Here is a 27260-nt window from a genome sequence, read left to right as displayed (position 1 = left end):
TACCCAGCTAATTTTTTTTTTAAAGAAACTGGGCCTCACTACATTGTCCAGGCTGGTCTTGAACTCCTGGGCTCAAGTGATCCTCCTGCCTCAGCCTCCCAAAGTGCTGGGATTACAGGCGTGAGCCATGGCACCCAGCACATTGTTTTTAAATTTAAGTTTAGGTCTTAAAGGCTTGGGTCAAGTTAAGCAGAGCTTGGGGTTGAGACGTATGTATGCACATGTATGTGGGTGCAATGTATGTGTTCTGCAACTGGCTATGACACCATTGCCTAGATGTCAAGTGGGAAATTTTCCAAGTTCTTGACAGCATCCAAACCTATATACTTTAGGCAGATACTTATATTCTTTGGTCTGGCAATGGGTGAGGGGAATAGTAGACAGGACCTCTAGAAACAAGATGAAAATGATCATTCCAGGCCCATCCACACTTGATAGCTGGAGCAGTTGTGCCTGGAGGTGGATTGGGAGAACTCTTTAGAGCTCTCTGAAGGTTTCCTTTAAATCAGTTGAGCTATTGATATAAAAATTATGTCAGAGTCCTGATATGCTTATTATACATTTTGTAGTTGGTTATAGCTCCAATTGACTCAGTCACCAGAAAAGTCACTTGAAAGTTGGTGTATCTCTACAAAACCTTGGTGAACATTTAAATCACCTTTTTAAATATTACACTCTTCATGGAACTTTACTTTTAGTAATGTCAAACATCTGCCTACAAAATGGAATGTTATTTTACAAGTATATGAACTTGTTCTTCAAAATGCATGCACCTCCTTTCATTATACAGACGGTCCTTGACATACAATGGTTCAACTCAAGATTGTGCAAGCTTATTATGAATTTTTCAGGACATAACCTCATCAGAAGTCAAGGAATGTCTGAACTTTACGATGGTTCGACTTAGGGCTTTTTACTGGGTCTGTCCACATGTTAAGTGCATTTTGAGTTACGATATTTTCCACGTATGAAGGGCTTATTGAGATGTATCTCTATCATAAGTGTAGGAGCATCTGTGTTGCCAAAACCACTGGAGGGCTACAATATGGCTGGAGGGATGGAAGAATTTTTCTGATATATAGAAAGAAGTGAGGCTGACATTTGCAGGCAGAACTGCTGCTTTATCGCAAGGTGACATAGTCTTTTTCCATTTTAGGAGCCTAGTAGCAGTCCCTAGAAATCACTGAAATTGTCTTTGAGATATGTAAGAAGAGTGTAAGGTTTATATAGGAATCCCTGCAACTTCACACATTTGAGAAGGAGCAGGATACGCCTCCCTTCCTTTGTGGATTCAGGGGCTCCTTAATTGTCAAGGGAAGGTATAAGCTTCACATAATACCTACAGAGGCTTTCATTTTCATTTCATGCGTACTATTTTACTTAATTTTGAGCATCTTAGAATTGCTTGCTTCAAGTTATAAGTAGGTAGGTTTTGAATTAATTTGCTTCCTAAAGCAATAAATAAAACAATTTATTGTGCTCAGATTTTGCTCACTTAAAAAGTCCTATATTACTGTGTAGAACTGGGAATTCCAAATAAACAGGAGACCAATGGTTTGAATTGCAAAGAAAGCCCATGATCAGTATCTTAGTTTGCTAATGGCTGGGCATGGTGGTGCATGCCTGTTATCCCAGCAGTTTAGGAGGCTGAGGAAGAGGATCCCTTGAACCCAGGAGTTTTAAGACCAGCCTGGGCAACATAGTCAGACCCCTTCTCTTAAAAAAAAAATCCTGTAGTTTTTGCTAAGAAGTCCTTAATTGGTCTCTAGAGGCTACCATCATTCAGGAATGAAGCTGATTATCAGTAACAGAGAAATCTTGTCCTTGAAGCACCTCCGTCACTGTGTGACTAGTTCCTTGCTTTTTCCATAGTTGTGCAACTCTGTTTTTTTATCTCGTCCCATTTCCAGCTTTCTAGAAATCACACACAGTATCATTTTGCTGAAACGCCCTGGCAGCCAACCTTTACAATCTTACTCTGATTCCCAAGTACAATTCTCTTAACAAACTGAGATACTGATCATGTGCTTTTTTTGCAATTCAAATCATTGGTCTCCTGTGTATATAGAATTCCAAGTTCTACACAGAATAGGAGAGTTCCCAGATTTAGCAAATATAAATGCAGTTAAATCTGAATTTAAAACAATGTTTTAATATAAGTATGTTCCATACATTTTTAGTGTAAGTATGCCCCATGCAATATGTACTTAAACTAGTAAATTATTATCTGAAATTCAAATTTAAGTAGGTGTGCTTTATTTTATCCAGCAACCATTAGGATGAACCCATCGCTTTGGAAAGACAACAGTAGTTACTCTTCCCACAAACGTTTTCCTCTTTTTTCTATACTTCTTGTCTGTGTCTTCCACAGAACTTCTCTGGTAGAGCCCATGGCAGGCCAATCCTCTGTCTTCAATTTACTCTCTGTTCCTTACCTTTCTAAAGCTTTTATCCTTCTATTTAATGTTAAGATTCTATCTCACATTGTGCTATGGTTGTTGGCAAGTATTCACCCATTTACTGCCCATGACAAGCGCCATCACAGAGACTAGGGATTAAAGGTTAAATATGGCTGGGTGCGGCGGCTCACATCTGTAAACCCAGCACTTTGAGAGGCTGAGGTACGTGGATCGCTTGAACTCACGAGTTTGAGACCAGCCTGGGCAACATGGTGAAATTCCATCTCTACAAAAAATACAAAAATTAGCCGAGCGTGAGCCGAGATCATGCTACTGCACTCCAGCCTGGGCAACAGAGTGAGACTCTGTCTCAAAAAAAATAAAAAAGTTAAATACCTTAATCACTTTGATCATCTACAGCACTGTAGAGTAAACACTTTGACATACTTTTTTTTCCAGCCAGAAAAAAACATTTCCCCATATTGTTTGTAACTCCAAAAGGGCATGCTTGCTTCTCATTCCTTTTAATGTCTGTAGGGTTAACACAGTGATTCAGTGTATATGTAAATTCACAAAACTGGATAGCACTGAGGAAAGCATGAAGTGCAGTATGTATTATTCAGCATTTATCACCTACTTACCAGACGATGGAGGTGTTGATTTTCTGGAACTAGGTACTATGTCACCCAAACTGGATGATGAATTTCCTCCTGATTTACTGGAGTAAAGCAAAAATTTCTATTAAATCTGACACTTATTTCAGATCCTCAAACGTTTATATTACTTAATAAACATGATAATTCATTGTGTTTTTATTCAACTTTAAATTTATCTTTCATTTAAGGAAGAAAACAATATTTCCCAGTGGAGATTCCTGGAGTACTTGAAATAGGCACATGATGGTCTCTGATTTCAAATTGAAGGTTTAATTTTATTTTATTTTATTTTATTTTATTTTTTTTTTTGAGACGGAGTCTTGCTCTGCCGCCCAGGCTGGAGTGCAGTGGCCGGCTCTCAGCTCACTGCAAGCTCCGCCTCCCGGGTTCACGCCATTCTCCTGTCTCAGCCTCCCGAGTAGCTGGGACTACAGGCGCCCGCCTCGTCGCCCGGCTAGTTTTTTGTATTTTTTAGTAGAGACGGGGTTTCACCGTATTAGCCAGGATGGTCTCGATCTCCTGACCTCATGATCCGCCCGTCTCGGCCTCCCAAAGTGCTGGGATTACAGGCTTGAGCCACCGCGCCCGGCCAAGGTTTAATTTTAAAAGGCCTTGAGAGAATGGAAGAGAACCAGTGTAATTTCTGCAGCCCTCAAGTTATCTGCCCAGATCACAGATAGCGAAACTGTACAGATTTATTTTGCTTTTTATTTTAGAGACCCTCAGAGGTGATGCATAGAACCTTAAGGCTAACACCCAAGATTAATATTTCCTTCTTGTTTGGTTGCAGCTCCTCTGTTTTAGGCTTATTTTATTAATAGTATACTAAGATTGAAAGCACCCAAGCTTTTATGAGCAACCTATCAAAGAACAACAGAGCCACATGAAAACTTGCCAACCACTAAAAGACACACGAAGAGACACGACTAAACAGAATATGATATGATGTAGTCATCAGATAGTACCCAGAATATTTCTCAAGCATGACTCACATGGAGAATGAAACTTGGTTAATTTAGGAATAATCTGAACATCATACATTTGAGAACTACCAAATTCGAAAGTTTGATGTAAGATAAACTTCAGTGTCTCAGAAACATTGGGAGTTAATATTAGAACAAGAGCATTTATGTTTTTCAGCAGCATACTGGCATGCTAAATAACATGTTACTGAATGACCCCTCTCTCAGATGAAGATGAGAAGAACATTTTAAATTTGGGCAAAATGATCTCACTGCCTAATGTTTATTATTATGGCCAAGCCAGGGTCTAGTTGAAAGAATCTGCTACAGCGTTTATGCATCAAAGGGCAATATTTGCTTATGTAAATATTAATATGAAAATAAAAGCTTTATTAAAGTATCAGTAACAGGCTGAATGTTATTGCTACTGTTCTAGCATTTTTATGCATAAACATCAAAAACTTTATTAGGCAATTAGCAAGAGGGCTTTATATCTTTTTAGGTTCTTAAGAAATACTCAAATACATTTAGTAAGGGCATCAGACAGTATGTGAAATTAATGACAAGTGATATTTATAAAAGCAGTTTCTGGCAGTTATACAGGACCTATTACCAAGACCAAAACATTTTTTTTCCCAGAAGTTTTTTTTTTTTTTTTTTTTTCTGAAGTACTAAGTCTAATTTCAGTTCAAGTTCATGGGTTTTATATTTCCTTTGAATTTTAGTAACAGCCACATATTATTTGAGTTATATAAAATTGTGACAAATACTGCAAACGGTGACAATGGCTAGGATGCAGATTTGTCCTTGACTTTTAATTCTATTAAAATGCCAAGTTCTTGAATTTTACCCCAATTCCATTTCCATTGAGTTCTGTCAATTTTTATAATTTCTGTATCAGAGTTTTTAAAGACTGCCAGATTCTGGTTATGTCCTCAAAACAAAACTGCATTTAAAATGTTAGGAGAGGCCGGCACAGTGGCTCATGCCTGTAATCCCAACACTCTGGGAGGCTGAGGTGGGTGGATCACCTGAGGCTGGGAGTTTGAGACCAGCCTGGCCCACACAGTGAAACCCTGTATCTACTAAAAATACAAAAATTAGCTGGGCATGGTGGCGCGTGCCTGTATTCCCAGCTACAGAGAGAGAGGCAGGAGAGAGACTGAGGCAGGAGAATCACTTGAACCCGGGAGTGGAGGTTGCAGTGAGCCCAGATTGCGCCACTGCACTCAAGCCTGGGCACAGAGTGAGACTAAAAAAAAGGAGAGAAATGTAAAAACCTGTGAAAGCAAGTAAAAGTATTTTCATACACTTAGGCAAAAATCTTGAGACAAAATAAAATGAAGAAAATCAAAGAAAAAGATACATGGCTGTAAGAAACGGTAACCTAGTTCTCTGGAATAAGTTCTGAGATGTTACATTCCCTCAAATACAGATAACTCAGAATCCTAAGGAAAAAAATGCAAGAGCAAAACAACGTATCTAATAAAGCAAATAATAACAGATGGCAATAACCATTTGTCCTGGGCTTGCTGTGCCTGGCAAGACCTGGCTCCTTCATTTGCAGTACAGCATGGAAGTCTGTACAGCATGGAAGTCTGTACAGCATGGAGGTCAGGTTGCCATCTTGGTTCTGACGCTTACTAGCTCTGCGACCTTGGTCAAGTTCTCTAACTTCTCTTAACCTGTTTTCTCATCTGTGACCTGTAAGATCTAATACCCACTGCTCCCACAGGTCCTTATAAAGATGAGTGGAGCACTAATGTTAGCCTAGGCAAGCCCATTTGGGAGACATAGGAGATTACATTTCTCTAACAATTTTGGGAAAAATTTCTACTCCCTTTGAAGTTGTTCTCATTTCTTAGTTTCTGTATGAAGAGGCAGAAAAAGACACAAGCCTGCCTCTGTAAAAATCCATCCCAAATTTTCCAAAATGCATTCTACAAAACACTCTTCCTAAGACATCAACCAGAGGAGTTTTGATGAGAAAGTAATTTTAGTAAATACTTTTAAAAATTCCCATTCCACCAGAGATTCAGTGTCCATGATCACATTAAAAGGCTCTGAAAAATCCTAAAGTAACTTTCTATTACCTAGAACTATCCTAAATTTATTTTATCTTGGAACCCCTTTCTCAAGTGATTTGACAAGAAAATTCTGAAAAATGTTGAATTGTCCTAACTAAAACAAAACATCCCCAGCTGGGATAACTTCAAACCTCAACAAACTATATACTGCCTAGTTGATAAGAGCAATGTCTACACCCTATTACAACAACATTTTTCCATATAAGGTGGTTTTTTGTTTGTTTGTTTTTTCAGACGGAGTTTCACTGTCGCCCAGGTTGGAACATGATCTCGGCTCACTGCAACCTTTGCCTTCCAAGTTCAAGTGATTTTCATACCTCAGGCTCCTGAGTAGCTGGGATTACAGGCATGCACCACCACGCCCAGCTAGTTTTGTACTTTTAGTAGAGACGGGGTTTCACCATGTTGGCCAGGCTGATCTCGAACTCCTGGCCTCAAGTGATCCACCTGCTTTGGCCTCCCAAAGTGCTGGGATTACAGGCATGAGCCACCATGCCTGGCCATAAGGTTTTATTAACTAGTATTATGGTACCATTTTCAATACAGAGGGTAGGAAAACACAAAATAAGGCCAATGGAACATTAAGAATTAAAAGAATACTATCGGGTCTTCAAACACCCTGCAGGCAAAATGCACATGCGTTGTTTATCTACATGCCTCCACTTTTTTTTCTCATTAAGAAATGCATTTTCAACAAAAGTTTAATACTGCATATAAAATATGCATTATATATATGTTAGCCTAATGAATAATTTACTGCTGCTAATGATAATAATGGTACATGTCCAGGTTTGTTACACAGGTAAATTGCATGTCACAGGGATTTGGTGTACAGATTATTTTGTCACCCAGATAATGAACATAACACACCAGGAGGTGGTTTTTATGATCCTCACCCTCCTCGCATCCTTCACCCTCAAGTAGTCCCCAGTGTCCAGTGTTCCCTTCCTGATGTCCGTATGTTCTCAATGTTTAGCTCTCACTTACAAGTGAGAACATGCAGTATTTGTTTTTCTTTGTTTGTTTGTTTTTGTTTTTTTGAGATGGAGCCTCGCTCTGTCGCCAGGCGGGAGTGTAGTGGCGCGATCTTGGCTCACTTCAACCTCCGCCTCCAGGGTTCAAGCGATTCTCCTGCCTCAACTTCTCAAGTAGCTGGGACTACAGGCGCATGCCACCATGCCCAGCTAATTTTTGTGTTTTTTTTTTTAGTAGAGATGGGGTTTCACCATGTTGCCCAGAATGGTCTCAATCTCTTAACCTTGTGATTCGCCCACCTCAGCCTCCCAAAGTGCTGGGATTACAGGTGTGAGCCACTGCGCCCGGTCCCCATATTTGGTTTTCTATTCCTGTGTTAGTTCGCTTGGAATAATGGCCTCCAGCTCCATCCAGTTTGCTGCAAAGGACATGATCTTGTTCTTTTTTTTTTTTTTTTTTGAGATGGAGTCTCACTCTGTTGCCCAGGCTGGAGTGCAATGGCACGATCTGGGCTCACTGCAACCTCCACCCCCCGGATTCAAGTAATTCTCCTGCCTCAGTCTCCTGAGTAGCTGGGATTACAGGTGCCCAACACCACACCCGGCTAATTTTTGTATTTTTAGTAGAGATGGGGTTTCAACATGTTGGCCAGGGTGGTCTTGAACTCCTGACCTCAGGTGATCCGTCTGCCTCAGCCTCCCAAAGTTCTGGGATTACAGGCATGAGCCACCGCGCCCAGCCAATCTTGTTCTTTTTTATGCACGCCTCTACTTTTATATGACTGAATGCATCTCACCATCCGAGCGCTCTCAATAACCCAGGAATTAATGAAAGTCAGTTCTGGGGTGGAGGTCTCAAAACACAGAGGAATCCATCTGAACTAAATGAACTTGACAATTATAAAAAGCCAGTTAATGAGGATGGGTGTTCCAAACCACAAAGCATATTCTGTTTCACTCATCTGCTGATGCTTGAAAAAAATACTTGCTAACGTTAAAGTATTATCACTGACAAAGGGATTTGCTTAGATAAACAAATAAGATGTAAGATGGAGAAAACAGAAATCCAGCGATTCACATTTAAGAAAGGCCTTGCCCATGTCCCATCCTTTCACATAGGGAGAGGCATGCTGCATCCCTAGACCTGTCTGCGTATGATTCCATGTAAAATTCAGTACGTGTATAAGAAGGCTTTCTAGCGATTCTTTTAGAGAGGGGCAGACAACCTCACAAATCCTAGGAGTGATTATTCAGCCCCAGCTTCTTACATAACTCATCTAATTGCCATCTGCACAGGCAGTTTTAACTTGTTTCATACTTTGCTTCTCTTTAAGTGCTTAACAGTGGGTAGAACTGAAAATTGAGTTTCTCAGGTGAAAATGAAACGAACAGATGACAAAAGCTGCCATTTCCTGATGATGTCTGAGACTGTCATCTCCCAAACATCTCCTAGCCACACCAGGCAGCTACAGACAGTGGGATTAGTCACCAGGGCTATTCTGTGCCAGACTATTTTTCAGTAAACGATTAAGGTTTCATAATTTCCTCTGCACTGGAGCCTGGATTTAATACTCTGTGACCTTAGCTCTTTCCATTAATGATAATAATTTGATACTTCCCCAAATAGGATGAAAATCAGGTGCTGGATTGAAGTTTTTTAAATGCAGGAAAATGCAAGATTTGTGATGCTATCAATAAACCATATCACCAGCCTCCTTGTTAATACATAATAAAGGATATAGAATACAGCAGACAACAGTACACAGATAGTGGTATAATCTAAGTATTATGCAAACACTTGACATCTGTCTCATACCTGGAGGAGAATTTCCCTTGCTTGGCTCTCTGTTCATGCTGCAGCCTCATGTTTTCTAGTTTTACTGGGCTTGGAATGAATCCGATTTCACAGCCTTCTTTTACCAGTCTCCCTATCCACCAGTCATTGTTAAATTTCTAAACACAAAATCAAAAGCATTAAAAATCAGTGCACAGAAGGTCAAATCCTTGTTCTTCCACACTATTTTCAGTGGAGAGAAATATGGCAATGACAATGAACTATGCCTCAAATATTATCATTCAAGAAACCCTTTGGCTCATGGATTTCACATGTATGAAATGTTTTTAGTGTCCTCAGCAATCTGTCAAAGGCTCTTTGTTTCTTGTCTGTCCTGGTGCTGCCGTAGGACCAGGCTGAATTCCATTGCAGCAGCTGCTGTCATCATGAGTAGGGATCAGCTCTCTGGGTTCAAAGAATAACAGCCCATCCTATCAAGAGATCTTTAGGAAGTAGTGTTACAGAAATATTCCCCTTATATAATCAGACCAATTGGAAGTATTGAGAGAAAGAGATAAATATTGAAGTCTACCTTAAATATTTCATGTCACAGGACAATTTACCTTTGTGCAAACAGTTTTATAATTACACAGTGCGATGTTCACAGATGATTTCTCTACTTGTGTGATGTTGACAATTTATCTCTTGCAGGTGGAATATGTATCTTAAATCTTTATGATCTGCCTTCATTTTCCTTGATTGAATAAATCTGTCATTGAACACGTCAAAGAAGAATATACATTCTGTTTTTCTCCTTTCCCCTTTCAGCACCAACCATCAAGAAGAGACCCCGTAATAATCTAATTTCCCGGTATTAAGTGAGATTCTAGGCACAGCATCACTTCTGATAACTTTTTCTATTGTTCCCACCAAGCCAGTATTTGACATCTCTTTTCAGAGGTTACCAAAATGGTAGGCTCTAAATTCTCTAGGCTGTTTTATTTTTAATCGAGATAGGATCTTGCTCTGTCGCCCAGGCTGGAATACATTGACGTGATCCCGGCTCGCTTCTGTCTGGAACTCCCAGGCTCAATCCACTGGTCTCAGCCTCCTGAGTAGCTGGGACTCCCAGTGTGTGCCACCATGCCCAGCTAATTTTTTTTTTTTTTTTTTTTTTTTTGTAGAGATGGGGTTCTACCCTGTTGCCCAGGCTGGTCTTAAACTCCTGGGTTCAAGAGATCAGGCTTCCTCGACATCTCAAAGTACTTGGATTACAGGCATGAGCCATAGTATCCAGGCTTCTAGGTTCTTTTTTTTTCTTTTAGACGGAATCTCACTCTGTCGCCAGGCTGGGGTGCGGTGGCGCGATCTCAGCTCACTGCAACCTCCGACTCCCTGGTTCAAACTATTCTCCTACCTCAACCTCTCGAGTAGCTGAGATTACAGGCATATGCCACTACATCCAGCTAATTTTTGTATTTTTAATGGAGACAGGGTTTCGCCATGTTGTCCAGGATGGTCTTGGTTTCCTGACCTTGTGATCTGCCCGCCTTGGCCTCCCAAAGTGCTAGGATTACAGGCATGAGCCACCGCCCCCGGCCCTAGGTTCTTTTAATTGGCAGTCATCAACTCCTTTGCTGACAGCCTTTAGTGCAGTGAAGAGATTAAATTTACACATGCTTCCTATAACATATTATACCCTACATGGAAGGGCTCCAAGTATAAATTCCTACAGGTCCAAGAAAAACCTCAGGATGACATGCTGAGAATATTCTACAGGGGAAATTTCTGGTTAGTTAACACAGTGCTCCACAAGGCAGGCATTTAATAAATGTTGACTCCAAGCAAAGCTTAATTAAGGATGAACGTTTCCAATTTGCAGGTTGTGTCATTGCTCACTAAAAGGTGGAGACATTGAGCATGTAGGAAAAGGACTTTTCCTGATACCTCTTTGTTGCCTTACTGGCATCAATGCTTACCATTCTCTCATCCACTGCAGAAATTTAGCATTTAAGGAGGAAAAAGGGCATCAGTAGTTTGAATTTAGACACTGCCAGCAGAGAGAAGAGTCATGAATTCTAGATATTATTATTAAACCCTCCCCAGATGGGCTAGACTTCAGGCATCAGAAAAACTACACCTAGTCAAGGTGAAACATTAAAAGAAGAAGTACAGGTTAAGTGTAAAAAAGGATCATCTACTCTAGCAGTTCCCAATTTCTGGGCCACAGAGCCCCAGGGAGCGCTGAAGTTATTGCAAGAGGCCCGTGACTTCTTTCCACTTTAAAAGGTATATTTATATTAGCAGAGGTTGAGAGCCATTGATTTAGTGTGTGTGTTATACAACTGCAGTGATGTGCAATGCTGCTTCACAGAAACGGCATCTGAATAGGAAATAAGAAATGGTATGTCAAGGTGAAACATCACGCTGATAGAAAATGAAATTATTCTCCTTACTTCCTTAACATGCAGAAAATCTTTTGCTTCAAATGAGATGGCCATGCCAGGCACTGGAACATCATCTTCATGGGCCGCACTGTAGCTGACATTTGTCCGAACCGCAAATGCCACGGGCTTTGTCTAAAGTGGGAAAAGAAAGAGGGAAAAAAATAAGAGCAAAACAACAGTGTCCCTCCTTTTTCCCCTCAAATACAAAGATACACTGAATAACTGCTGTAATCCATGTTGGTTTTCCCCGCTGCATTGGTTCTTTATCACAAAACAGCTTGTTCGTATTCACAACATGTGAAATCTCCTAGCTCTGAGCTACGTAGCACCCATTTCTGAACTAGAAAAAGCCATTGTTCTCTTTGAAAGCACTGCAAGTAAAGACGGCGAAGATGAGCCACAGAAATATGTTTTCAACATTGGCGCTTGTAGCAACTGTAAATCAGGAAACACAAATGTGAACAAAATGTCCAGTTCTTCGGTTTCAGTGGAAAGGACTTAGTAACTGCCTCACTACCCCAAACATGTACTTTAATTAATTCATCATTAATGACATAATTCTGAAAGGTACAGTCTTTTGAATGAAAAAAGAACCGGGGAATATATTCTACAACTATAGCAGCTCTTATTCATGGCTGCAACAAATTATGAAAACCATGACCTTTTCTTCTATTATTTCTCATCCTTGAGTTCGTTCAACTACTAAAGTTGATATTAATTAAGCTCTCTTTCCTTCTTTGATGCTTTGAAATTTTACAGATGAAGGGCCGGAAGTGGTCGCTCACGCCTGTAATCCCAGCATTTTGTGAGGCCAAGGCAAGAGGATTGCTTGAGCCTAGGAATTCAAGATCAGCCTAGGAACATAGCAAGACCTCTTCTCACTAAAATCAAAACAAAATTAGCTAGGTGTGGTGGCAGGCGCCTATACTCCCAACAACTTGGGAGGCTAAGGCAAGAGGATCACTTCAGCCCAGGGGGTCTAGGCTGCAGTGAGCTGTGATCACGTGACGGCACTCCAGCCTGGGAGACAAAGTCAGTCCCTGTCTCAAAAAAAGAAAAAACAAATCAAACCGAAAGAATTTACAGATAAGCATTTATTCTCTCTTTAGCTAATACCTATTTATCCACCAGGTGGAAAAAACAGGTAAGCTCAGAAATGGTGAAAATGGTATTGTTCTAAGTGGTATTGTATTTCTTTCCCCATTATGGGCAAGTGGATAGCTTCTATATCTATCTATCTATCTTTCTTTCTTTCTTTCTTTCTTTCTTTCTTTCTTTCTTTCTTTCTTTCTTTCTTTCTTTCTTTCTTTCTTTCTTTCTTTCTTTCTTTCTTTCTTTCTCTCTCTCTCCCTCTCTCTCTCTCTCTCTCTCTCTCTCTCTCTCTCTTTCTTTCTTTCTTTTTTTGACAGACTCACTGTGTAGCTCAGGCTGCAGTGCAGTGGTGCAATCTCAGCTCACTGCAACCTCCTCCTCTGGAGTTCAATTGATTCTCCTGCTTCAGCCTCCCGAGTAGCTGGGATTATAGACGTGAGCCACCACGCCCAGCTAATTTTTAGTAGAGACAGGGTTTCACTGTGTTGGCCAGGCTGGTCTAGAACTCGTGACCTTGGGTGATCTGCCTGCCTCGGCCTCCCAAAGTGCTGGGATTACAGGCATGAGCCACCATGCCCGGCCTCTTCTATATATTTCTTATATACACGACATACACAAAGTAACATAGTTTTTCATGTGATATTCCTTTTAACCTATCTTTTTTTTTTTTTTTTTTTTTTTTTTTTTTTTTTTGTGGAGACAGAGTTTCGCTCTTGTTGTCCAGGCTGGAGTGCAATGGTGCGATCTCAGCTCATTGCAACCTCCACCTCCTGTGTTCAAGCGATTCTTCTGCCTCAGCCTCCCAAGTTGCTGGGATTACAGGTGCCTGCCACCACGCCCAGCTAATTTTTTGTATTTTTAGTAGAGATGGGGTTTCACCACGTTGGTCAGGCTAGTCTTGAACTCCTGACCTCACATGATCCGCCTGCCTCGGCCTCCCAAAGTGCTGGGATTACAGGCGTGAGCCACCGCGCCCGGCTTAACCTATTCTTTAAAAAATTATTTCAACCTCTCGGGAGGAGGGAGCAGTTTCTCCCTACTCAATGAGCTCTTTACCTGGCCTTGCCAGAGAAGACAAGGGGAAGCTGGAGTAGAGAGAACCCAGGTTCATTTCCAAATTTTCCAAAGTTCATTTGTTCTACCTGACTGTTGTCTGGGTTGAAGACTGAGTTAAGACCCCTAATGTTACTAAGGTCTAGTCACAATTTGAGGATTGGGAAAGGAGGACCAAATTCTGGATATAGGCACAATCGACATGAGGTGAATTTAAATATTTGGAAGCCAGTTCTTGACATCCACTATAATTCTTTTTTTTTTTTTTGAGACTGAGTCTCACTGCGGCACCCAAGCTGGAGGGCAGTGGTACGATCCTGGCTCACTGCAAACTCTGCCTTTCGGGTTCAAGCAATTCTTCTACCCTAGCCTCCCGAGTAGCTGGGATTACAGGCATGTGCAACCATGCCTGGCTAATTTTTGTATTTTCAGTAGAGATGGGGGACCAGGCTGGTCTCGAATGACATCCACTGTAATTTTTAATGATACAAGGGATGCTGCTGCTTGTGTGGAAATATGGGAATTAAAAATACACATAAATAAAAGGTGCCTATAACTGTACCACTGAAACACGAAACACAATCCTTGATAGTATGATTTTTTTTTTTTTTTTTTTTTTTTTGAGGACAGAGTCTTGCTGTGTCGCCCAGGCTGGGAGTGCGTGGCGGCGATCTCAGCTCACGCAAGCTCTGCCTCCCCCCCCCCCCGGTCACACCATTCTCCTGCCTCAGCCTCCCGAGTAGCTGGACTAACAGGCACCCCGCCACCACACCTGGCTAACTTTTTGTATTTTTAGCAGAGACCGGGTTTCACCGTGTTGGCCGGGATGGTTTCGATCTCCTGACCTTGTGATCAGCCTACCTCGGCCTCCCAAAGTGCTGGGATTACAGGCGTGAGCCACTGTGCCTGGCTGATAGTATGATGTTTCTATTTTTTTCTAGAAATTTTCTTAAATATATGAAGTTTACTTCTAGAGCTACAATCATAATATATTGCATTTCATCCAATATCAAACAAAAAAAATGAAAAAACAAAACATATGTATTTTTTTAAAAGGCCAGGTGCTGTGGCTCATGCCTGTAAATCCCAATACTTTGGGAGGGCATGGTGGGAGCATCACTTGGGCCCAGGAGTTTGAGACCAGCCTGGGCAACAAAGTGAGACCTCGTTTCTTACACACACACACACACACACACACACACACACACAGTTTTTCAAGTGATATACTTTTAAAAATATATTTTGGCCAGGTGTGGTGGCTCATGCCTATAATCCCAGCACTTTGTGGGAGGCCGAGGCAGGAGGATCACCTGAGGTCGGGAGTTCAAGACCAGCCTGAACAACATGGAGAAATCCCATGTCTACTAAAAATACACAATTAGCCAGGCATAGTGGCACATGTCTGTAATCTCAGCTACTCAGGAGGCAATGCAGGAGAATCGCTTGAACCTGGGAGGCGGAGGTAGCAGTGAGTCAAGATCGCACCACTGTACTCCAGCCTGGGCAATAAGAGCAAAACTCTGTCTCATAAATAAATAAAATAAAATAAAATATATTTTAAAACTACCTTGGCCAGGTGCAGTGGTTCACGCCTATAATCCCAGCACTTTGGGAGGCCAAGGCAGGCGGATCACCTACCAGCCTGGCCAATATGGTGAAACCCAATCTCTACAAAAATAGAAAAATTAGCTGGTCACAGTGGCTCACACCTGTAATACCAGCTACTCAGGAGGCTGAGGCAGGAGAATCGCTTGAACCCAGGAGGCAGAGGCTACAGTGAGCAAAGATCATTGCGCCACTGTACTCCAGCCTGGGTGACAGAGTGAGACTCCATCTCAAAAAAAAAAAAAAAAAAAAAAAAAAAGACTACCTCAACCGTTCACCCTTCTTTGATACTTAGATTCACAACATTATTCAATATGAAAATATTCTGCTTTGAAAATCTTTGTACAAAAGCCTCTATTTAGAATTCTTTCCTTGGGATGGAGTCCCAGAGGTAGCATGTGTCAGACATGAGTTATTAAGACTTTTAAAATGGTATTCTAAACTACCATCCAAATGGGCCACACTGTTTTATTCTGCACCCAGCACTAAAGCATGGTGCCCTTTTTAGTGAGACGTAACCTTAAAAATATTTTAAAGTATTTACATTTTATTAAAAAAAAAAAAACTTTGTAGAGACAGGGTGTTGCCATGTTACCCAGACTGGTCTCAAACTCCTGGCCTCAAGTAATCCTTCCCCCCCAGCCTCCCAAGGATGTAGTCTTCATCAAACTCAGTTTTACCACTAGAAATACAATTTCCATGAGTAGATCCATCCATTATTCAGAAAAGTTTCTAATCACAAAAGTATAGATTCAAGATTTTTAAAAAAAAATAATCCTAGCATGGTCTTTTACTTCTTTCAGATGTTTCTTTTACTCCTTGGAAAAAAACAGAGTTTAAGCATCACACATAATTTTTCATCAGTGTAAGACAAATTTTGAATGCCTGACTCGACAGAAGACCCCAGAGAAAATCTTATGACTTATACCAACTTTGTATCACTTTTCAATCATCTGAGTATCAGAAAGAGGGGACTGAAAAAGTAAAAAGAAATTAAAATGGTGGTGGAAATTGGTGTATAATTCCAGGGACCATAGGTAACAATGTTATGCTCTTAGATTAAGACGTTAAGTTGGAACATGCCTCCTTTCTTGCCTCACCTCCTGTAACCAATGATGCTACCATTAGATGTGGTTTATATAGAATTAGCTTTACAGAACTAGGAAAGAAGAGCAGCAGATACCTATTCCTCAACATCTTTACTTCAGGAACTGTATTTCTAAAATTAGACTAGAGTACAGTCAAGGAATGCGGGGGACAGACGCAGCCAAGATAAAAGACCCCAGGATGCTAAACCAGAGAGGCCAATGACAATGTCACTTCTGATTCCCTGGTCTCGCTTCAGCTTGCAGTGTGTCTACAATGTGGAAGGTATTCTCCAAATTCATTTCATTCGTATGGGTTCAAGAATAAGGGATTTTAAGTGGACTTGGATTTGAATGTTGATTCTGCCATTTATTAGGTGAGTGGCCTAGGCAAATTCTTTGGTCTCAGTGAGCATATTTTCACATGGCTAAAACTAGGGTAAAAGCACCATTCTTTAAGGTAACGAGAATACAGAAAATGGATTGCATCAGGGTAGGCTAGTATTGGGTATATAGTCATCCCTTGATAACTGCCATGATATTGTTTCCAGGACCCCCAAAATCTAAAGATGTTCAAGTCCTTGATATAAAACAGTGTACTTGGCTGGGCTCAGTGGCTCACGCCTGTAATCCCAGCACTTTGGGAGGCAGAGGTGGGTGGATGAGATCAGGAGTTTGAGACCAGCCTGACCAACATGGAGAAACCCTGTCTCTACTAAAGATACAAAAATTAGCCAGGCGTGGCGTGGACCTGTAATCCCAGCTACTCAGGAGGCTGAGGCAAGAGAATTGCTTGAACCTAGGAGGCGGAGACTGCAGTGAGCCGAGATCACGCCACTGCACTCCAGCCTGGGCAACAGAGACTCCATCTCAAACAAACAAACAAAAAAACAGCGTACTATCTGTGCATAACTGCACACATCCTCTGTATGCTTTATCTCTAGATCACTTATAATACCTAAGACAAGGTAAACACTACACAAATAGTTATTCAATTGTATTGCTTTTTATGTCTATCATTCTTATTGTTGTAACTTTTCTTTAACATTTTCAATCCACAGTTGGTTGAATCCATGAATGTGGAACCCATGGATAAAGAGGGCTATGTAAGTGCTTATTAATAGGCATTTGCTATATACCAAAATAAATGCTACGCATAAGTAAATATTTCTCCATATTTACCCCTCATTAAGACCCAGCACAAGTCATTTCCTGTGTGCTCAACATCCTCAAACCAAACTCATCAACACAGTTTAATATCTGCCACATGCACGACACAAATTGACTCGCTGTTAAAGTCAAGATGCTTTTCCGTGATACAGATTCTTTCATATTCTCTGGGACTTTAGCAAATGGTAAGGTTTTCCCATATTCATTTTCTTTTCTTTTTTCTTTTTCTTTTTTTTTTTTTTTTGAGACAGAGTCTTGCTCTGTCACTCAGGCTGGAGTGAAGTGGTGCGATCTCGGCTCGCTGCAATCTCTGCCTCCCAAGTTCAAGCGATTCTCTTGCCTCAGCCTCCCAAGTAGTTGGGACTACAGGCGCATGCCACCACACCCAGCTAATTTTTGTATCTTTAGTAGAGACGGGATTTTGCCACACTGACCAGGCTGGTCTTGAACTCTTGACCTCAGGTGATCCGCCTGCCTTAACTTCCCAAAGTGCTGGGATTACAGGCGTGAGCTACCGTGCCTGGCCAGGTTTTCCCATACTCACTTTGTTTACAGTGTTCTATCTTGAGAGGGTTTGAATTTGTGTCCCTGGCCAAACTCATGTCGAATTGTAATCCCCGGTGTGATTACAAATGTAACTGCGGTCCGCTCTAGTTAATAGGTTCTCTTCAAGCTGTCCTTTTCCTGCCACCCTCTAACTCTAGGGCCCCACAGGTTTGTCTGAAAGCCTTGGTCATAGCTGTAGGGTAAGATGGGGAAGAAAAGCAGAAGGCACAGATACAGATATAGCCCACAGCCCTATGTAGGATACTGTAGAAGGAGCTTCAGGGATGGCTGTTGCAGAATCATATTGAAATCCACATTGAGATTTAGATTCATCCTGCTCTACAGAATCATTAGGATACTACATTGGTTGGGAGACAATATGGTCCTTCATTTCACTTCCACTGAACCTCTATTAACATCCTAAGGACTTTATTGCTAGGCCAGTGTCAGAGCTGGAGTCTGCTGCTGCAGATTCTACCTGGTTTCCTGGCCAACTTGTTTTGCGGCTATGGAGGGTCAGCCCCATGAGGTGATGTCAGACTTTTCTACCAGTTTTTGCTTCTCCCTGTTCCAAGCCAAGACAAAAAGGAACTGATTCCTTTTCCAGTTTCTGCTACTGTCGACATGGCATATGAGCACATGTTACACAGTATGAGGGTGACTGGTCGATCACCTATGCATTGTGGCCCCCTCTTTGAGATAAAGAATTAAAAGTTTGCTGCATATTGGTTTGTGGACTAAACCTGAATAGATCCTCAAAATAAATTTGTAAATACTGTTTGTAGAAGAGTGGCAACTCTTTAGCTAGACAATAATGTAAAAGTGCTTGAAAAACATCAAGGTTGGTCATGTGCAGTGGCTCACATCTGTAATCAGAGGCAGGCAGATCGCTTGAGCCCAGGAGCTTGAGACCAGCCGGGGCAACATGGTGGAACTCTGTCTCTACCAAAAATACAAACAAGAGCCAGGCATGGTGGTGTGCACCTGTGGTCCCAGCTACTCAAGAGGCTGAGGTGGGAGGATCACTTGAGCCCAGGAGATCAAGGGTGCAGTGAGCCACGATCACGCCACTGCACTCCAGCCTGGGTGACAGAAAGAGAACCTGTCTCAAAAACCAGAAACTAAAAACCAAGGCCATGTCTTATTCAACACTGTGTCTCCAGTATGTTTCCAATCAATATTTATTGAGAATGGAATGTGTAAGTGTTAAGAGATGTTAAGAAATTCATATTCTCTTCTTCCAGGTCCTTCTTTACCTTGATATGACATTCCTACTTTGGGAATGTCTGCCAATGGACAAGCAATGTGCTGTATATTATACATAGATTGCTGCATTTCATTTCACCCCAGCTACAATCGTTTCAATCCAAGGTGAAGAAACTGAGGCTGAAAAAAGTTCTCCTAGCCATTCATTGTGGCACACGCCTGTAGTCTCAGCTATTCAGGAGGCTGAGGCAACAGGATGGCTTGAGTTCAGGAGTTTGAATCTAGCCTGGGCAACATCACAAGATCCTTTCTCTGAAAAAATAAAAAAGTAAAATTTTAAGACAACATTTGTGAAAGATTATTATTATTATTATTATTTTTTGAGATGGAGTTTCACTCTTGTTGTCCAGACTGGAGTGCAATGGTAAGATTTCGACTCACTGCAACCTCCATCTCCCAGGTTCAAGCAATTCTCCTGCCTCAGCCCACCAAGTAACTGGGATTACAGGCACCCACCACCATGTCCAGCTAACTTTTTGTATTTTTAGTACAGACGGGGTTTCACCATGTTGGCCAGGCTGGTCTCAAACTCCTGACCTCAGGTGCTCTACCGCCTTGGCCTCCCAAAGTGCTGGGATTACAGGCATGAGCCACCGCACCTGGCTGAATATATATATATTTTTTAATGCTCTCCTAGGCCATAAGCCTTAGAAGTGGTGTTAAAATCTCTCTCCAAAGCCTGTGTTCCTCCTATAGTACTAGAGTGCTTTTCATTTAAAGAGGTGTGCAGATGGCAATTCGACAGCATTTACATGTTTATGTGAAATTTTGAAGACTTGAAAGCTATAATCTACAAAATGCTAAAAATCGGTTGGTAAAAAGAAAGGCAAAAAAAGATTGGGCCCAGGTCTGCCTTGTAGTGTGACACTAAATGAGTACATGTTAGAATGATGGGTGTCCCTCATAAAGGTAACCTATACCTTATAAGTGCAAAGATGCACTTAAAAAACTTGAGGTTCAGGAAATCAACAGCGATGTCAAATCATGATTTTTTAAATTTTATTTTATTTTTTTAATTTTTATTTTTTTGAGACGGAGTCTTGCTCTGTGGCCCAGGCTAGAGTGCAGTGGCACAATCTTGGCTCACTGCAAGCTCCGCCTCCCAGGTTCATGTCATTCTCCTGCCTCAGCCTCCCGAGTAGCTGGGACTATAGGCACCCGCCACCACACCTGGCTAACTTTTTGTATTTTTAGCAGAGACCGGGTTTCACTGTGTTAGCCAGGCTTGTCTTGATCTCCTGATCTCATGATCCACCTGCCTCGGCCTCCCAAAGTGCTCGGATTACAGGCGTGAGACACTGTGCCCAGTCCAAATCATGATTTTTATTTATTTAGATCTACCATTTCTCTCTTTACATCTCTTTTTCACCATCTATAAAGCTATATTTCACGAATGGCTGGGTGTGGTTGCTCACGCCTGTAATCCCAGCACTTTGGGAGGCCGAGGCAAGAGAATCACCTGAGGTCAGCAGTTCGAGACCAGCCAGGGGAACATGGTGAAACCCCGTCTCTACTAAAAATACAATTTGCATAGCTTTTTGCTCCCTCTGTAGAACTAGGGTTGCCGCGGCCTTTCAGTGTTTCCTGTGCAGGCCCCTTGGCGTGGAACTTTATAAACTATGAAACCATGTATGCCTTTTTTTTTTTTGAGATGGAGTCTCGCTCTGTTGCCCAGGCTGGAGTACAGTGTAGCAGGATCTCAGATCACTGCAACCTCTGCCTCCTGGGATCAAGCGACTCCCCTGCCTCAGCCTCTGGAGTAGCTGGGGCTTTAGGCGTCCACCAACACACCCAGCTACTTTTTGTATTTTTAGCAGAGACAGGGTTTCACTATGTTGGCGAGGCTGGTCTCTAACTCCTGACCTCAGGTGATCCACCCACCTAGGCTTCCCTAAGTGATGGGATTACAGGTGTGAGCCAGCACGCCCTGCCACAAGTCAGTCATCTTGAGAAGGCTGCTGAAGAGACCAACCACCTGGTTTCACCACCTCCCTTCCCACCCTGACTCCAGAACTATTACTGATACATGAGCTAGAAATCAATTATTTCGGCCAATAGTAAGGGTAAGAGAGTCCTCAGTAAGGCTTCCTTCTAATAAAACGCAGACCCCAAATCGTTTCTTTTCTAACAAAAAGCAGCCTGAAAACTCAAGCTGCAAGCATAGATATGCAAACTAGAGGCTTGCATAGGTAAATGCCGCAGCTGTGCCAATAGGAAAAGGCTACCTGGGGGCCAGGCATGTTCAACCTGGTGGCTCCATCTTCCCTTTTGTTTGCCAACCACGTGTACAGTGAGGAACAGACAACATGGTGCTGGCCAGGCTGAGACCCCATCTGCATAACAGAAGATTAGGGTGGCGTGGCCAGCATCTTCATGCACTATGCAAATGTCACACCTGGTCCGAAGAATCTCTTGGGCTGTATGTAAAGCAGACACCGCCTCCTCAAGCTCAACTATGAAACCCCGTGCATTTCACCGTGAAACCAGAAGACGCACTCAGGAGCCCCTCTCTCTTTCCAAGACAGAGCGCTATTCTCTTTTCTCTTTCTTTCACCTATCAAACCTTCGCTCTTAAACTCACTTCTTGTATGTCCACGTCCTCGATTTCCCTGCCGTCAGACAACGAACCTCGGACATTTACCCCAGACAACAATGCTTCTTTACTATCTGGCCTACAGACCCAAAAGGAGGGCCCAGAAACATCTGTTCAAGCTCCCCAAACTTCCCACCTTCTAGATGCTTCTGCCCTGACTCATGCCCTCTATCCCCTGGCCTTGAAGTCCTTCATCTCACTGCCATATGCTCTATTCTGCCTAGAGACAGATGCCTGGACCCCGTCATTAACAGATGGGTATACGCAAGAACCAATCTGGCAGGGCTGGAAGGATATTAGTGGACAGCTTTTTGGCCACAGGACTTGCTTTTTCTCACATCCAAAGGAAACTCTATTTGTTCCACAGAGGCCTGGTGTGTGGAGGCCCACAGGCTCCTGTCAGAGATGTGGTTAATGTTTAGAGCAGGAACAACTTTTATTTTCTTATAGCCTTCTGGAATCACTAGGCCTAAGGCTGCTAAGCACCAATTATTATAAGAGGAGATAATTAACTTAAAAATATCTTTGGTTATGAAATAGAATAAACACATTATAATTTCATGGCACTATAGTTCTAGCTTTCTTCCTAAACAATGACTAATGAGTTAACAGTGAAGCTAATAATTTGAATGCTATAACACAATGCATACCTTAAGTTTAATAAAAATGTGCCAGTGGTAGAATGAATACCTACTATTAAAAGTGAAATGAAATTCACTCAAGGATAGAAATAAACTTCTGATCATGATTAATATAATTACTTAGATTTTTATGCATTGATTTCTTCATTTCCTAATACAAAGGTGAATTTTACTATGCTAAATAGCAAAGTATGATTTTCAATTTTCATCCTGAAACTGTCAATCACTAATAACATAAAAGGAAAATTCATAGTTTGTTTTAATGTCTATAATGGATTTGTCTTAAATACTAATTTCTTTCAATTTGCTCTTTTTAGAGAAAATTTTAAAAAATGACCCAGATCCCTATTGTAAGAGACTACAGAGGCCAGGCACAGTGGCTCACACCTGTAATCCCAGCATTTTGGGAGGCCAAGGCAGGCAGATGACTTGAGATCAGGAGTTCGAGACCAGCCTGGCCAACATGGTGAAAACCTTCTTTAGTAGACCTAGGAACCAGGTCTACTAAAAATACAAAAGTTAGCCAAGTTACATGGCAGGCACCTGTAATCCCAGCTACTTGGGAGACTAAGTTGGGAGAATCACGTGAGCCCGGGAGGCAGAGGTTGCAGTGAGCCAAGATCATGCCACTGCACTCCAGCCTGGGTGACACAGTGAGGCTCCATCTCAGGAAAAAAAAAAAAAGAGAGAGAGAGAGAGAGACTATAGAGAAGACAGGTCAAGAAGATCTAATCCAATTTTTTATCCACTTTCTTGTTGTGTACAATAACTTCTTATAAAACTTGTTCTACTCTTTTATTATATTAAATGCCCCAGGTGGGAGTATAGCTATCAAGTCTTATATAGGAAGCACCCAGGAACTGAAGAGATACTGACTGTACTTAAAGGAACCAGGTCATAGCCATCTGCTTTATTAAGCACTTACTGATATCCTACTTTCCAGTTATCCTTATCTGATTATAACTTCTCAATATCATCTTGCTAACTTTCAATAATAAAAAATCCTTCCATTATAGAAGGAAACTTTTCAACTTCATTTTATTCTTTATATATGGGGAAAAAATTCCTACAATACATTTTGAAACAAATATACACATATTTTCTAAGACAGAGTCTCACTCTGTCACCCAGGCCAGAATGCAGTGGTATGATCTTGGCTCATTGCAACCTCTGCATTCCGTCTCAAATGATCCTCCCAAGTAGCTGGGATTACAGGTGTGCGCTACGGTATCTGGCTACTTTTTGTATTTTTTGTAGAGACAGGGTTTCACTATGTTGTCCAGGCTGGTCTCCAACTCCTGGACTCAAGCAATCTGCCCGCCTCAGCCTCCCAAAGTGCTCAGATTACAGGTGTGAGCCATTGCGCCCAGCCAGGACTTTGTTTTATATGATCAACATGTATATATGTAAGTGCAAGTGTACATACATATTTATTAAATTTAAAATGATTAAGAACTAAGCAAAGGGGTAAATACAACAAACATTTTACTTTGCACCTGTTTAAAATCCAGCATTGCGCAGTTGAAAGGATAGAGTGGCACAAGAGACAGGGCTTCAATCCTTAAGTCTCCTGAGACCCCAGTGAGGGAGCTTGTGTTTACACCAGGCCAAAGAACTTCAGCTACAGCGATTGAAACATTTAGATTCTCAGGTGTCTGTGTTCAAACTAATTTGCTCACTCTCTTCTTCCCTTGGTTGGCTCCCATTTCTTAGTTGGTTTTCCCTAATACTGTATCTATTTTTCTTTTCCTTTTTTCTGAGATGGAGTCTGGCTCTGTCACCCAGGCTGGAGTACAGTGGCATGATCTCAGGTCACTGCAACCTCTGCCTCCCGGGTTCAAGTGATTCTCCTGCCTCAGCCTCCCAAGTAGCTGGGACTACAGGCATCTGCCACCACACCCGGCTAATTTTTGTATTTTTAGGAGAGATGGGTTTCACCATGTTGGCTAGGTTGGTCTTGAACTCCTGACCTCAAGTGATCTGCCCGCCTTGGCCTTCCAAAGTGCTGGGATTACAAGTGTGAGCCACTGTGCCTAGCCTTGTTTTTCTTAAAGTACAACATTTCAAAAACAAAATAAAAAGCAGCCTGATATAAGGCTATCTTGCTAGACACCAGTGACATCATTTTTTGAAGAGTCTCAGCCCATGACATGTGACCCAGCGAATATTCACAGTACCCTGAACACAGAGTTGTTTTAACTTTTTGCCACCACGGTTCCATTCAGTAGTTGTATTCTGTGGCAAGGACAGTAATGAAAGAGTTAAGAGACTCCAACAGTGGTATCCCTTTTAAACTGATGCTGGCATTTAAATTGTTATAAAATGTCTATTCTGTACTTATTTAGAAAATTATACACTACAAAGAATTTCCAAAGAAGCATTCTAAACAAACACCAGGAAAGTCTTTACAAAGTACATGCTGACAAGCACAGGGAGACACGTAATATTTTATGTTAATTCAGTAATCTTCACTTTCTTCTCCACTACAACAGCTGCGGTTTTAGCTAAGTTCCCAGAGGTCTAGTGATCAGAAGTTAGACAAATTTCAGCATGTTTATTTCACTATTTATTTTACACTCATGTTTTCATTTTCTTTTCTTTTTTTTGAGACAGAGTTTCACTCTTGTTGCCCAGGCTGGAGTGCAGTGGAGTGATCTTGGCTCACTGCAACTGCAACCTCTGCCTCCCAGGTGCAAGCGATTCTCCTGCCTCAGCCTCCCGACTAGCTGGGATTATAGGAACCCGCCCACCACACCCAGCTAATTTTTGTACTTTTAGTAGAAACAGGGTTTCACCGTGTTGGCCAGGGTGGTCTCAAACTCCTGACCTCAGATGATCCACCGGCCTCGGCCTCCCAAAGTGCTGGGATTATAGGCATGAGCCACTGTGCCCAGCCTGTTCTGGTATTTTTTAAACCAACATGATTGAGCTGAGCATCTCCATGACCCAAACCAAATGTTTTGGCAGGGATTAGATTAGTGCAAAGACAGTTGTGGGTGGTGAGTTCTGAACATGAAACCCCATATGATCGCTCACTCTGTAGAAACTCTTAAAACCTTTGCTGCTGCCCTTACTTCAGTGTTGAGAGACTTTCTGAAGGAAAGCTTTGTGACCAATTGTTGCTCTGTTTGAAGGGACAGAAACAAGGTCCAAAGAGCAGACACTGGAGGAAGGCACAGATGAGCTGAATATATGAAAACTTTTCTAAAATGACAGATGCTTCACTCTGACTGGGGTGCACTTTTAGAGGCAAAGTTATCATTGGAACATCTACAAATAAACTCTGAGAATAACTTGTAGTAACTCTAAAGGTCTTTACTAAAGACACCCCAGACCCAGCGTGGTGGCTCATGCCTGTAATCCCAGCACTTTGGGAGGCCGAGGCGGGAGGATCACTTGAGGTAAGGAGTTCAAGAACAGCTTGACCAACATGGTGAAACCCTGTCTCTACTAAAAATACTAAAAAATAGCCGGGCATGGTGGCAGGCACCAGTAATCTCAGCTACTCGTGAGGCTGAGGCAGGAGAATCGCTTGACCCCGGGAGGTGGAGGTTGCAGTCAGCCGAGATCATGCCACTGCACTCCAGACTGGGCAACAGAGTGAGACTCCATTCCCTCACACCCCGAAAAACAAACAACAACAAAAAAACCCCAAATATCTGCTCAAGGCATCTTCAGTCTAGCCAGGAGATATTCTAATTTCTGCAGGTCCTTCTGTCAGTTGACATTTCAGAAGCAGCAGTTGGTTCTTCGGTACAAATCTAAACTTCCCTGGGGTATACCTGTGGCAGTATACAGATGTGATTCAGCTTGATAAACAGACTTGTTTTTTTCAGACACTATTAGACTGTAATAATTAATAATTTCCTTAATTTGCCACTCTATTGTGCTTACTGTGTAGAAGGCCTGGTGCTTAAACATATTTCAGTTAGTCGCGGTAAAAACTGATAAGAGACAAGGTGTGGTGGCTCACGCCTGTAATCCCAACACTTTGGGAAGCTGAGATGGATTACTTGAGGCCATGAGTTCGAGACCAGCTTGGGCAACATGATGAAACCCCATCTCTACTAAAAAAAAACCCCAAAAATTAGTAGGGCATGGTGGCAGGTGCCTGTAATCCTAGCTACTCAGGAGGCTGAGGCAAGAGAATTGCTTGAACCCAGGAGGCAAAGGTTGCAGTGAGCCGAGATCACACCATTGCTCTCTAGCCCTCCAGCCTGGGCAACCCAACAAAACTCTATCTCAGAAAAAAAATTGTGACCAGCTTATTTCATTTATTGCCTTTTCATGTCAATTGTAATGGTTGTCCATATCTGTAGCCACTCAAAACATGATATAGCTTACTTAATCAATAAGACAACTTCTTAGCTCTCCAGATAGCAGATACTGAGGCACTGAGCTTATATTAAGAGTACAATCTCAGGGAAGAGAAGTGAGGGGCCAGAGAAGGAATAAGGGAAGGAGAAGAAGAGACCATCTGAGGGACTGTAATAGACTTGGCTGTCACTAGGTATGATTGATTGATGGCTCAATCTTTCTACACTATCTTCTGAGAAGCCATAAGACACATCTCAAGATACTCTGTTAAAGGGAGGATGGGCCGGGTGTGGTGGCTCACGTCTGTAATCCCAGCACTTTGGGATGCCAAGGCAGGCAGATCACTTGAGGTCAGGAGTTTGAGACCAGCCTGGCCAACACGGTAAAACCCTGTCTCTACTAAAAATACAAAAATTAGCTGGGCATGGTGGTGCACACCTGTAGTCCCAGCTTCTCAGGAGGCTAAGGCAAAAGAATCACTGGAAGCCAGGAGGCGGAGGTTGCAGTGAGCCGAGATCATGCCACTGCATTCCAGCCTGGGAGACAGCACAAGATTCTGTCTTAAAAAAAAAAAAAATATATATATATATATA

The 27260-nt window shown here is 41.9% G+C and overlaps 1 protein-coding gene across 9 annotated transcripts in view; it reads right to left on the bottom strand.

Moving 5' to 3' along the window:
* Positions 1–27260, bottom strand: part of CACNB2 (calcium voltage-gated channel auxiliary subunit beta 2) — a 424156-nt gene that overhangs the window by 32448 nt on the left and 364448 nt on the right. For all 9 annotated transcript variants that reach the window (XM_017869210.1, XM_017869218.1, XM_017869213.1 and 6 more), the window contains 3 exons: positions 11309–11431; positions 8895–9031; positions 3041–3117 (listed from right to left, as the gene is read on the bottom strand). In XM_017869210.1, coding sequence (XP_017724699.1) covers positions 3041–3117; positions 8895–9031; positions 11309–11431 — 337 coding nt within the window. The remainder of the gene's footprint in view (positions 1–3040; positions 3118–8894; positions 9032–11308; positions 11432–27260) is intronic.

This window comes from Rhinopithecus bieti, unplaced genomic scaffold (assembly GCF_001698545.2).
Source record: "Rhinopithecus bieti isolate Rb0 unplaced genomic scaffold, ASM169854v2 scaffold_3043, whole genome shotgun sequence".
In the NCBI taxonomy this organism is placed as follows: Eukaryota; Metazoa; Chordata; class Mammalia; order Primates; family Cercopithecidae; genus Rhinopithecus; species Rhinopithecus bieti.
Note: the sequence above shows the minus strand (reverse complement) of the source record. Positions and strands in the feature narration are given on the sequence as shown.